The sequence below is a fragment of the Nicotiana tomentosiformis genome, chromosome 5 (assembly GCF_000390325.3).
Source record: "Nicotiana tomentosiformis chromosome 5, ASM39032v3, whole genome shotgun sequence".
NCBI classification, from domain to species: Eukaryota; Viridiplantae; Streptophyta; class Magnoliopsida; order Solanales; family Solanaceae; genus Nicotiana; species Nicotiana tomentosiformis.
The window spans coordinates 7,519,459-7,533,750 of record NC_090816.1 but is presented as its reverse complement, the minus strand read 5'-3'; the positions used below and the strand labels follow the sequence as shown (position 1 = coordinate 7,533,750).

General features: G+C 39.0%; 1 protein-coding gene and 1 non-coding gene across 2 annotated transcripts; one reads left to right on the top strand and one right to left on the bottom strand.

Moving 5' to 3' along the window:
• Positions 1-6,316: 6,316 nt before the first annotated feature.
• LOC138891885 (uncharacterized) lies at positions 6,317-7,038 on the bottom strand. Its single transcript, XM_070175568.1, has 2 exons — positions 6,855-7,038; positions 6,317-6,753 (listed from the first exon to the last, which is right to left on the bottom strand). The coding sequence occupies exons 1-2, from the start codon at positions 7,036-7,038 to the stop codon at positions 6,317-6,319; spliced, it is 621 nt and encodes a 206-aa protein (XP_070031669.1).
• A 965-nt stretch (positions 7,039-8,003) lies between these two features.
• On the top strand, positions 8,004-8,110 carry LOC117280215 (small nucleolar RNA R71). Its single transcript, XR_004510700.1, has one exon. It is a non-coding gene; the product is annotated as a small nucleolar RNA R71 (small nucleolar RNA).
• Positions 8,111-14,292: the final 6,182 nt, after the last annotated feature.

Below are 14,292 nucleotides of genomic sequence, written 5' to 3'. Positions count from 1 at the left end.
ATAATCTAGTTGTGTGAGGGGTGAGATGAATTGTTGCTAGTCCAGGTATCAGTGCGAATGGTCTAGAACTTGTGTCGAATGTGTTCCGCAGTAAAATCCTAAGTTTTGCTTGGTTTGAGAAGTGATTGTAGGCTTTCCTTGACCCGCATGATCTTTCTATTTCCAACCAATGTCGTTATCTCTAGTCAACCCCCTTTGATCCTCTAGCCTTTCGCATTTGATAACCATGCTATAAGCCTTTACCCGTTTTGTCGTGACTTTTTCTTGGCACCCAAACTTTCATTAACACTCTTGTGAAATAAGTGTCTCAAAGCATAAGTTTGGGGGAGATATGAGGAATTTGAAAAAGGTATCAAGGCACAAAAAGAGAAAATAAATGATCTCTATGAAAAGAGAAGGCAAGAAAAGAAAAGAACAAAAAGAAAAATGCAAAAAAAGAGAATAAGTGGAAGGGTTGATGGATTCAAAAAGAGGTAATGATCCCTAACATGAGCATCAAAAAGGGAGAAAAAGAATGAAATGAACAAAAAAGAGTGATGTCAAGTCTCTCTGGCCCTCAATGAAAAGAAAATGCTTCTAAGAATTGATAATTATGAGCCAAAAAATAAAAATGTGGAGTGGTTAAGGAAAGGTGTAACCACTTTCTCATATTGTATCCTACCCTAATCCAAAAGCCTTCATTACAACCCAAAGGAAGTCCTACTTGATTTCAAATCGAGTGAGCTTACATTAGTGGTGATCTAAATGAGGGGCAAGCCTATGGTACTTGAAGCCGTACTTGTGACATTCTTTTGTGAGAGAAGAGTGAACCTTTCATGAATCTTAAGATTGAGTGCTAACTTTTTTAAGTGAGCTTGGTACCGGGCTCCGGAACCAAAATACGGACCCGGTACTAACAATGCCAAACATCAATCAATTCTTAAAAATAATTAATTTTCAGACTTTTAATTTTTATCAAAAATTCATAACTTGAGCTAGGAACCTCCGAATTCGATTCCGGGCATACGCCCAGGTCCCATAATTCGATAAAAACCTATCGGGACAGTTAAAGTACGGATCTGGGCCCGTTTGCCAAAAATGTTGACCGAAGTCAACTAAAATCAACTTTTAAGACAAAAATTCTTATTTTCATTAGTTTTCAACACAAAAGCTTTCCGGAAACCTGCCCGGACGGTGCCTGCAAATCGAGGAGGGTAAAAATGAGATTTTTAAGGCTTAAGAGCGCAGATTTGAGTTCTAAAACATAAGATGACCCTTTTGGGTCATCACAAATGATAAGCTCCTTCAGCATGTTGAGTTGTGCATGTGATTTATGGGGGTATGTGAGAGGTTTGATGGCCGCCGTAATTGATTTTATTTGGGGGCATTCGAGCATCACAACATGTTATGTGTAGACGGATCCCGGAAGAGTTATGGTGGTTTAGATCACTACTTGAGGTTGGTATTTTCTGCGGATATGAGAATTCAGTCACGTGTTGCAATGGTTCTCTTGAAATGAGTTAAGGAGAAGGTTTCTATATGATGAAGTGTTTACCCTATTAGTGGTTCAGGAGTTATGATGAAATTCTTGTACTCTTGCACATTAGCGTGATTAAGCGCTTCAAGTAGCATGGGATTCGAAAGTTGAGGATTCAAGATTTTAGTTCAGTGTTGACAAGGATGTCATGAGCTCGGATGAGCAGGAAAAAGTATTTAGATGTTTAGAGTAAGACAGTATTGTTTTCAGCGTCACCTAAGGTCGATGTCATGTGTTAGAGGCCTTGTGTATTGATTTGTGGATTCTTGATTTTATTTACAGCTTTAGTACGGTCGGTGGTATGGATGTGCAGACTTGTTACCTGGTGCGGAAGGTCGTGGGAGCGTATCCCACGGGAAGATGGTATAAGTATTATGTGTAGTCATTTGATTGAGTGAATATTGAAACCAAGTATGAAGATTGTGGCGATATCGCTAATTCGAGAATTTATGCCTGGAGGGCACTCGGTTCATTTGGTTGTGGACTGTGGAAGTTTGTTCCGGTTATGATGGTTGTTCTTGTGTTTATGGGAAAAAGGATTATTATGGATCCTTGAAAGGTTATTAGCCTAGTACGGTGCGATCAAAATTGGCTTGAGGTCTGTGGAAGGATTTAAATTTGAATATGGGCTCTGTATCAGGCTGGATGTGTTCATTTCAGCATAGTGCTCCTTATGGAGGAGTATTTGGACGTTTGGATGTCGTTTCGTCATCGTCTTTTTCATGTAATGCTATATTATACCGTGTGAGTTGTGAAACGGCTTGATAAATTTCACATATGCTGAGGTTCCGCGTAGCAATGATGTTATGTGTGCAGGATGTCTCTCGAGATTCAGATCATATGTCGCACCTTAGTTGTGCTTGAGTTTTGTAGTGTATGGCGTTGTCGGTCCTTCCAGGGATGGTATTTTGCACTTAGCGTGCTTGTGTCCGATATTCGGATATTTTGTAGTAATGAGCATTCTAGCTCGGTAAGTATTTCCTTATAGATTCTTCTTGTGCGGATCGGGGCCACGGGTATGTTGTTTGGATCGGGTTGCACGCCGCAACAGTGTGATGTTGAGTATAGTCCCCTATATTCTATTTTGCGTGTTTTGTGTCCCATTTTCTGAGGAAAAGTTCATGACACCTTTTCGGTTGTCTAATTAGTTACGTGGGTTGAGTAATCCCTTCCGGAGTTCATTTTCCTTATGTAGCAAGTTCAAGTTGGTAGCTTGTTGGCACATTGTGGCATCACATGAGACTTTTGATCGTGTCTGAGGTGTCTTATTGCCTGAGCAGCTTGTACTGGGGGTGAGACGAGATTATTGGACCCGAGATCAGTGCGATCGGATTATATGAAGTATAGTAAATAGCAAATACCATCATTTGGTTATAATGGGGTGATGATTCTATTCAGGAGGAGAGACTCAATGATTTGTTGACTCGACAGTCGGTTATGAATTTCTACACGTCTCTTCTGTCGTGGCGGTATTGGAAGAGTTGGAACCAGACTTATATATGTCATGAGGTGTATGGTGAGCATCCGATTCGGGGAATGTCGGCTATTATGATCAGAAAATGTTATTATGGTCATGTGAATGTTACGGTGCATGGTATGAATTCGGCAAAGGTATGCAGTCGTGTTCTAGTACATCGTGTGGTGATTGATACGGTGTTCGTATGTTAGAAACATGCCTAGCAGAAAATTTCGGATGTTGGAATTTGGCTCTAAGGCAAGTTTGACTAAAAACAATGGGGAATCTTCAGATTTGCTCGAGCCAGTGTGCTCAACTGAGTTTGGGTAGCATGGGTAGGTGCACGAGGTGTTAAGCAGTGATTTCAGACAACTCCATAGTAGTTCTTAGCACGTTCGAGGACGAACGTATGTTTAAGTGGGAAAGAATGTACGACCCGATCTGTCGTTTTGAGCTCTAGCACGTTGTTCGGCGATTTGAGGCTATGAGCAGCTTCACTTCAGGTATTATGACTTGTACGCGTGGTCGAAATTGAAATTTCAGAAGTTCAGAGTTGATTTGAGAAGAAAATTCTCATTTCGAAAGCTTTAAGTTGGAAGAATTGACTAAGATTGGATTTTAAAGTAAACGGCCTCAGAATCAGGATTTGAAGGTTCCAACAGGTTCGTATGATGATTTCGGACCTGGGCGTATGTTCGGATCGGGTTTTGGATGCCCTGGGAGCATTTCGGCACCTATTGCGGAAGATAACATTTTGGAAGAATTTATTAATTTGAGTTGAAGTGCATTTCAATGTGATCAATATCCATTTGGGATTTCGAGTCTGGGAATAGCTCCGTATGGTGATTCCGGTATTGGGAACGCGACCGGAAGTGGATTTGGAGGTCCGTAGGTCATTTTGGGGTCATTTGGCGAAAGTTAGAAATTTGAAGGTTTTTGAAAAATTTGACCGGAAGCGGACTTTTTGATATCGGGGTCGGATTCCGATTATGGAAGTTGGAGTAGGTCTGTAATGTCAATTATGACTTGTGTGCAAAATTTGAGGTTAATCGGACGTGATTTGATAGGTTGCAGCATCGAATGTAGAAGTTTCAAAGTTCATTAAAGTTTGAATTGGGGCACGATTCATGATTTTGAAGTTGTTTGATGTGATTTGAGGTCTCGCACAAGTTTGTGTTATGTTATGGGACTGTTTGTATGATTGGACGGGGTCCCGGGGGGCCTCGGGTGTGTTTCGGACTGGTTTCAGACCAAATTGGAGCTGTTTGGAACTGCTGAATTCTGGTGTCTGGTTTCCTTCTTCGCGAACGCGAAGGAAGTCCCGCGTTCGCGAAGAAGAAATTTTGGGGATGCTAGATTTGGCCTTCGCGAATGCGAAGGAGGTCTCACGAATGCGGAGAGGTGCCTTAGGATCCTACGTGAACGTGAGGGGCCAGTCGCGAACGCATAGAAGGAAATGGAGGAGTTGGGCCTGAGGTCGCTTGGCCTTCGCGAACGCGAAGTGTGGAACGCGAACGCGAATGCGAAGTGTGGAACACAAACATGAACGTGAAGTGTGGAACACGAACGCGAAGAATCAGGTCAGCTGGTCATCGCGAACGCGATGAGGAGGTCGCGAACGCGAAGAGGAAATGTTGGGCCTGGAACATTTGGCCTTCGCGAAAGCGAGGCATAGGTCGCGAACGCGATGAAGAACGGGGCCTGGGCAGATTGTTTTAATTCGGGGATTTCGCCCATTTCACTCATTTCTCTCTTGGTGTGGGCGATTTTGGAAAGGCTTCAAGGGGAGATTTTCGTCATCTATGTCAAGGTAAGTGATTCCCACCCATTGCAAGTTAAATACTTGGATTTTTATATGGATTTAGACATGAAAATTTGTAGAAATTTGGGATTTTAAGAGGAAAAACCTAGAACTTGGTATTTGAGGATTTTGACCACGAATTTGGGCATGGAAGTGGAAATGAATTATATATTTGAGTTTGTGGTGTCATGGAAAAAGTTTATCTTCAAATATTTTCGGAATCCGGGCACGTGGGCCCGAGGGTGATTTTATCGACTTTTCAAGTGGAGTTGGAAATTGTAATAAATTGATTAATTATGCGTATTAGAGTATATTTTGATTGGGTTGCAACTTATTTGACTAGTTTTGGAGCGACGGGCATCAGTTTGAGGTGTTAGGGAGACTTTGGAGCCGGTTATGGAATTTCGGAGCGAGGTAAGTCTCCTTTCTAACCTTGTAAGAGGAAATTTATCCCATAGGTGAAATAAATCAATGTGTGCTCCTATTTGTGGGGGCTACGTATGCACGAGGTGACGAGAGTCCGTGCGTAGCTACTATTATGCTTAAGTTCGGGTAGTCTAGGACACAAAAGCATGCTTTACTTGTAATATTTGCAATCTTGTTGTCAATTTAAAATGCTTAAATCATATCGAACTTTGTTAATAAATTTCTAAAAGTCTAGACAACGTTTTCTTGACTTTTAAAAAGAGAAATTTCCTTTTCCTTGGATAATTGCCCCTTGATGAATTCTTGATTGATTATTTGAATGTGTTATCTTTTGTGGAATGGGCCGAATGCCTCGGTAGATTAAATAGATGCATCTATGGACCGCGCCAATTCGATCCTCTCGCATTGCACAGTTTAACTATTACGTTGGATCGGGTCGTACGACCTCGGCATGATATGCGCATGCTTGTATTGCTTGCCCTGAAATTTATGACAATTGATATGGCCTCACTGGCCTGAGATATAAATTGTTAAAAGATGAAAATAAATTTGGAGATTCCTTAATTATAAAAGAATTTCTTACTTACTTCAAAATAATGAGCTTACAGCCGTTCTACGAAAGCCAGACTTAATCATACCATTGGTATTTTATTTATAGCCCATAGTAAGTATTCGAGTCGACCCCTCATCACTATTTCTTCGGGGTTAGACAGGATACTTAAAATGGGTGTTATTTTCGTACTCATACTACACTTGGTGTACATTTTCTTGTATAGGCATATATGCATTTAGTGGCCTTGTGGACGTAGCGGCATGGTTGACATGGGGACTTAGGTGAGCCGCATCTTATGTACGATCCGCAGCCAGCAGAGTCTCCTTCAGAATATTGTATTTTCTTTACTGTCCAAATTTGTATTCCGGACAGTTATTATATTTTATTTTTAAATTCCTAAAAAATGCTCATGCACTTGTGACACCATGTTCTGGGATGGTTATGGGATGTTCAGTATTGAAATTGGAAAACATTGTTATCTATTCCGTAAATTCATCTTTTACTAGTTAAATTCAAGTAAATTTATGATTTCAAAAATATTAAAATACGAATTTAATTGACTATTTAGTGTTGGCTCGCCTGACAGTGGTATCCGGCGCCATCACGACCTTTAACAGATTTTTGGTCGTGATAGTTAATTTGAAAACAATAGGATGATGACTCATTCAGAGGAAATTTCATCATTTTCTGCATGTCAAAAATTACTCTCTCCTCATCAACTCGCAATATGAATTGTCCTTGATGAACATCAATGTTCGCTCTTCCTGTTGCGAGAAATGGTCTACCTAAAATTAATGGTACCTCAGTGTTTTTTTCCATTTCAAGTACTATAAAATCTACCGGGAATACGAATTTATCTACTCTAACGAGGACATTTTCAATTATTCCTTTGGGTCTTTTAGTACTTTGATCAGCTAATTGAAGAGATACACCAGTATCTTTCAATTCACCAAGTGCTAATTTCCTAAAAATTGAAAAATGCATTAGATTTATTGAAGCACCTGAATTACATCAAAGTGAGCACTTCCCACAGTACAAGGAATTGTAAAACTTCCTGGATCACCCAGTTTCTATGGAAGCTTATTTTGAAGTATAACACTACATTTCTCTGTAAGCTTAACCGTTGAAACTTCTTCCAATTTTCTTTTACCTGACAAAATTACTTTGAGAAATTTAGCATATGAAGGCATTTGTGTCAAAGCTTCTGTGAAAGGTATGTCAATGTAAAGTTGCTTTAAAATATCCAGAAACTTTGAAAACTGTTTGTCAAGCTTTTCTCTTTTCATCTTTTGGGAAAAAGGGAGGGGTACATAGTGTGGATTTGTCATCAATTTATTTTCTTGTACCTTTTTTTCTTTATCTTTTTGTTCTTTTAGAAGTTCAGAGTCTCTTTTATTCTTACCTTCATTTACCTGTTCCACTTCTTATGGCTTTCCTTGTCTATCTGCATATGGATTATCAAGAGTTTTACCTGACCGCAGAGAGATGGCTTTGAGGTGTTCCTTTGGATTTTTCTCGGTGTTGCTTGGTACATCACCTTTTATTTGTCCAGACATGAGGGTTGCTAATTGGCTCATCTAGATTTCTAAATTCTTGATGGCTAAACTTTGACTTTCAACCTTCTCGTCAGTAGCCTTAATGAATTTGTACATCATGTCTTCAAGGCTTTGCTGATGAGCTCTTTGGGGCGGTTGTTGATATTTCTGGAAATCTTGTTGCCCTCTATTTTGATATTGAAAACCTGGTGGTCCTTGCACCTGTTTCTTTTGATTGAAAAATCTTTGAGGATTTTCAGCATCATTTAGGCTACTCCATTGGAATCCCGGATGTTTTTGTGCCATGGGACTACCGAATGGATAACTAGTTATATAACCAATAATAATTACTTTTTCTTCATTTTGCGTTGAAGCTTGAAACTCATGATTGGGATGATTACCTCCACAAACATCACAATTCTCGTGTTGAAATGATGATTGAGTATTTACCTGAAAGGCCTTAACCTTTTGTGTCAGAGTTACAATTTGTTGCGCTAATGAATTCCAAGCTTCAACCTGATTGACTCCTGCTGCTTTCTTAATAATCATTCTGTCAGAGGGCCATTGAACATCATTTTCTGAAATTTTATTGAGCAATTGCATGGCTTCTGCAGTAGTTTTGCTCATTATGGATCCTCCTGATGTTGCATCAATAACATTTCTAGCAGGGGGTTTAAGACCATGATAAAAAAATATATAAGATGTCAGGATCTTGGATACCATGGTGTGGGCATTTTCTTAACATTGCTTTTAATTGTTCACATGCTTGGTATACAGATTCAGAATCTGTCTGCATAAAATTATTGATTTCTTGCTTCATTTTAAATGTTTTTGCAGGAGAAAAATATTTATTAAGAAATTTTTTAGTCATTTGGTCCCATGTAGTGATTGAACCTCTTGGCAGACTTCGCAACCATATTTTGGCTTTACCTTTTAATGAAAAAAGAAAAAGCCGCAACCTGATAGCATCTATTGTGACTCCATTATACCTGCAAGTTTTAACTAATTCAAGAAAATCAATTAGATGAGTGTGAGGATCTTCACTTGCATCACCAGTAAACTGACATGACTCTTGAATGGTTTGAATCAAGCCTGTGCGAATTTCAAAGTTGTTTGCTGCAATTGGTGGTCTCCTCACACTTGATTCTCCTTCAAAATGATCTGGCCTTGCATAATCTCTGAGTATTCTGTCATGTCGTGGAGCTACCTCATCAAACTGTTCTTCTACTTGATGTGGTGGGAGTTGGTTGTTGTTAAGTTCTCCGTTCTCCATTTCTTCTTGTGAAGAAATTTTAGATCATGATACATGTTCTTTTCGCAATAACCACAAGGATTTTTCAATTTTAGGATCGTATTCAACTAGTTCTCTTAAGGAGGAACGTGTCATACACTTCCTGAATTGTTTTTATTTTTTAAGCACAAAAGTCAAAATAATTAGAAAAAAAAAAATTATCTCAAATAGTAGTAAAACAATTAATCTTGTAGTAGATTTTTGCCAATCCCCGACAACGGCGCCAAATATTTGACGAGTGTCTGGCGTATATAAAATTCTGACTCATACTTTGTCAAATTATAATATAGAAAGATATCAAACCCACAGAGATTGGTTTATCTATTCTACAGATCTTTCTTGTTTAATTACTATTTGAGAAAACCAGAGAGAGTTGAGTGGTGAACTAACAAACTAAAAATGCATGAATAGAAAAATAGAAAATGGCTTGTTTTTTACAAATATAATAAAAGGTGTTGGGATCCTGACTTCACTTAATTTTTTAATTATATAATAGATATACTTATTCTTCAATTTCTATTTCTCACAAATGTATAAATGCCTCTCTCGATTACATTTATATATTATTAATTAAATTGAATAATTAATTGTACTCCTCTCGGTTATACAAATTAATCGATAAAATAGTAATATTACAAAGTCAGAAATATATACTTGAACTAAAGCATACTCTTTTTTAGTAAGTCCCTTTCGGTTTCCCTACTTGTTATAACTGATTACTACAATATTTGTCTCTTTCGATTACAAATAAGTGTAAAATCATTTTTAACATATAAGAGCTAGATGTCACTAAATAGAAGTTAACATCTATCAATACCAAAATTTACTATATTACTTCTTCCGCCTCTTTCGATTTCAAAATTAGTAAGAAGTTAATATGTAGTACGAAATAGATAGATGTTACAAATTAAATGACACCTAATATCTATCAGGCATGTGAGATTGAGGAATAATTTACTATTGTATAAAAATATTAAGATCCATCATTCTCTCAACACATGATAGGCTACTCAATACTGGAGCTAGTATTGCTAATGAAAATATTCTTGTCCATTAGATAAGAAAATAGAAAGAAATATTCAGAAAGAATAATTCCCCCTATTTAATTAAAAGCAGGATATAGAGTAATTTTCAAAGCTAAAATTTATTAGGAACTAGAAACAAAAGCCACTGTAATGACTGGGAAGAAATTCAAAGTACTGAACAACTGACTGAAATGAAAAGGAAAAGATCTGAAATGGATTCAGTTGTCTACTGAGCTCTCCTTTTCTCGACGCCCCTTCTGAATTTCTGAGACGTCCATTTTATAACCGCTCCATAACTAGTTATGCTTTGGTTATGAGTTTTGTTATGGGTTGATTATGGATCTTGGTTATGGATCAGTTATGGGTCTGTTATGAAAGTCCCGATTCGTACATTGTCTTCTTGGTGCCTTGTTTACTTACTCCATCACAGCTTACTTTTCTCCTTTGGTGCGCTATTTCTTAAAATCTTCCTTGATTCTGCATCACTTGTTTTGCAGTCTTTCCTACATAATTTACTAAAAGTTAGGGAAGAATATTATAATTTCTTTATTTTTACAGAGAAAATTATATATTAAAAATCAAGTAAAATGAACTTATCAGCTGAGCAATAAACCAACTGATGTAGTTCAACCTCCTGAGCAAACTCACGACTTTAGTTTTTTTCTTCGGTGGTGGAAGATCTCGAATGGATTTTATCTTAGATAGATCTAATTCGATGTCTCTTTGACTGACTATGAAACCGAGGAGTTTCCTAGATGGAACTCCAAATGCACATTTGGCTGGATTGAGCATTAAGTCATACCTTCGCAGCCGTTCGAAGAACTTTTTTAAATCGTGCACGTGATCAGCTTGTGTCTTTGACTTTATGATGACATCATCGATATATACTTCAATCTCTTTGTGCATCATGTCATGAAAAATAGTGGTCATGTCCCTCATGTAAGTTTCCACTGCGTTCTTCAAACCAAATGGCATGACCCTATAACAATATGTACCCCATAGAGTGGTGAAAACGGTCTTTTCTAAATCATCCTCGTCCATTTAAATCTGGTGGTATCCAGCATAGCAATCCACAAAAGATTGTATCTCATGCTTTGCGCAATTATCTACAAGGATGTGGATGTTTGGTAAAGGAAAGTTATCCTTTGGACTTGCTTTGTTCAAGTCTCTATAGTCAACACATACACTAGCTTTTCCATCCTTCTTCGGCACATGCACAACATTTGTCACCCAGGTGGTGTATCGGACGGCTCTGACAACATTAGCGCTCAATTGATTCATAATTTTCTCTTTGACTTTATCACTCATGTTTGTTTTAAATTTTCGTTGCTTTTGTTGGACTGGTGAAAAATCAGGATACGTGCGAAGCTTATGAACCACTAGATCAGCACTTAAACCCGGCATATCATCATAAGACCAAGAAAACACATCTCTGTATTCAATTAAAATTTGAATCAAGGCATATTTGGTTTTTTGTTCAGTGTGAATGTTTCTCTTTGTTTCTCTGATTTCTTCATAACTTCCAAGGTTAATTGGCTCAGTTTCATTAAGGTTGAGCTTAGGCTTATTTTTAAATTGTCCCAATTCTCTTTTTGTTTCCTCAACAGCCTCATCTTCATCATATTCAACCTCTTGATACATTACTTCAAAATTAGACAACTTTTTAAGATCTGGGCGTGAATTCCACATGCATGTCATATTATTACAGACGGCAATAACAAAACTGAAATGGAAACAAAATGACAGGAATTAGAGAAAAGGAAAAAATACAGAATTTAATATGAAACTGAATTGCATTTTTATTGAATTTGAAAAGATAGAAGGGTTAACATCAAAACAAAATAAGCAAACTGAGATGTTTGGATTACAACCTTGAAAGTAACCCAAATACAAAAAGGAGATTGCAAAAAGCAAACTACTGAGACTCCTTCCTTGTGGGGAGAGGAGTTGTTTCCCAGTTGTTGAGCCTGGTGTCTGGGTCAATTAGTTGCATATCGGCACGACTAGTGCCTTCTCTAGCCTGGATCATATTCACTTCAGAAAATATCTGACTGAGGCCATGGAAAATTTCATCAATGTTTTCCTGTGCCGAGGAATTTCGACCCTCTTGGAGTCGTGAATTGACAAAAGTGTAGAAAATGTGAGGGATCGGTTTCTGCAAGTCTCACCCGTGCTTTTTGCAGTGTTTGGTTTTGTCTTCATTCGCTTGTCTTGGCCTAAAACCTAAGCCAAAAGTACCCTTGTTACTGAATAGAGAAATGGGTTTCGAAATTCCTTGCAAGGATGCCCCCAAGCCTTTTTCTGGCTCATAAACTTGTTTTAGCATAAGTGCAGCCACCATCACGGATGTGGCAGAAAGACAAGGATGCAGAATCGGCTTTCCTTCCTCAATGTCCACTACTTAAAAGACAATTTCAAAATCAACCGGCCCAATTATCATGGTGAGGTTGATTTCCCCAAGGGTGTCTCTCGTTGATCCATCAAAAGCCCGGATGCGGACATTGCTGGGTCGGATTCTGTCTGTATTAATCTTCATGCTTTGCAAAGTAGAGAGAGTGCATACATCTATGCTCAATCCTCCATCAACCATGACTCGCTTTACGTAGTGCCCCTCATATTTGACAGTCAGGTGCAAAGCCCTATTGTGCCCGACTCCTTCCTCGGGGAGTTCATCATCATTAAAGGAGATTTTGTTCCCCTAAAAAAATATGCTGGCCATCTTTTCTAACTGATTGACCGAGGTCTTCTTTGAGACATGTGATTCGTTCAGGATCCTAATTAATACCTAGGCATGCTCTTCTGAATGTATGAGCAGTGATAATAGAGAGATTTGAGCAGGAGTCTTCCTCAGCTAGTCAATGATCGATTAATACTGTACTTTCATCTTTTTCAAAAACTCCTCCACCTCTTCTTCAGTGACTGCCTTTTTTATTGGCATTTGGCCTTTTCTGATTTGCTTGGCCATCCTCAATTCTTTCGGAGAGTAATACCTCCCCGATCTAGTCGAATCTCCAGTTTCCCCACTTCAATAATGATATCCTTGACTTTGTAGGTTACCACATTTTTGTTGTAGTTCCAAGGAATGGTTTTCGTGTTTGTCACACGAGTTTGCACAGCGGGTTTAATCATGATCGGCTCTATTATGCCTTTTGTACCGCCCTGATTCTGCTTTGTGACAGGGCGGCCTCCCAGGACATACAACATTGGGGTTGGAACAGTGGATTGGACTTCCAATCTCGAGATTTTTGGAGCAAATAAAGTTGCCTTCTTTGAGCATTGGGCGCCTTTCACAATCAACGACATATCTCGGCTTGGACTTACTTCCAGTCCTATTCCTTCTTGAATCATTCCCATTGTCATTCCTGCTCGATCAACTGGCTTGCATTCTTGATCTCGGCTAATCATTCCCATGAAATGAACATTGTCGTGTGCTGGCAACGGGTTGTTTGTAACATTAGGAGGGTCTTCGCCATTAGTTACCAGAATCAACTTTTTTGCGATGAGTCTTTTTATGGCTCTTTCTAGAGTCCAACAATCGTCAGTGCTATGCCTCGTGACAGCTGAATGATATTCACATATGGTATTTGCTTGAAATCCATGTGAATATGGATGCGTATTGAGAGGAGCGATGGGTCCAATCATGCTCATCTGCTTCGACCTCTGGAATAGACTAGAGTATGATTCAACCAATGGAGTAAATTTTTCCACCGGCCTCTGCTCTTGACCATAATCCTGCCTGGGACGAGCATTGTAGGGTGTCCAAAAATTTTGCTATTAAGGTCAAGGGATCCTTGGAACTGGTGCCCGTACCTGTTGATTGGGAGGCCGAGCATAAGACTAGGCATTAAACACGGTATATCGTGGTGGGCCCACAGAGTACTGAGGAATTGGCGGGGGATAATAATGTTGAGGGTAGCTGTATTTCCCCTGCTGAACTTGCACATACGGGTGTGATGCCCTTCTTTGGACTTCCTTGGATCCCGAAGTCATCATGGACCCTTCCTCTCTCTTCTTTCTATTCGCCAAACTTCCGGATCCATTTTGGATTGCTTGGGTGGTGGCTTTGAGAGCAGCTTGACTTACAATTTTTCCAGTCTTGAGGCCATTTTTGACCATCTCTCCTATTTTGATCGCTTCTGCAAAAGGTCTACCCATTGCGGACATCATGTTCTAAAAGCAATCAGGCTCTTGAGCCTCTAGAAAAACAATGATCAACTCGTGGTTATCCATGGGTGGCTTAACTCTAGCTGCTTGCTCCCTCCACTTGATGGCATATTCCCTAAAGCTTTCGGTCGGCTTTTTCTTCATATTGGATAGGGAATTGCGATTTGGCACAATATCAATGTTGTATTGAAATTGTTTGACAAAGGCTTGTGCCATGTCATCCCAAATATGCCAGTGGGAGATATCTTGGTCAATGAACCATAGTGGCTACTCCCACCAGACTTTCCCCAAAATAAGCTATCAACAACTCTTCTTTTCCTCCTGCACCCCCCAGCTGGTTGCATTACCTTTTCAAGTGGGCGATAGGATCGCCGTGTCCATCATATTTCTCAAATTTTGGAGTCTTGAACCCTAGTGGCAAATAGATGTGAGGGAACACGCATAGATCACTGAAGGAAAAACTTTTGTGACCACCTAGTCCTTGTATGTTCTTTATGTTCTGCTCAATACTTTTAATTATTTTGG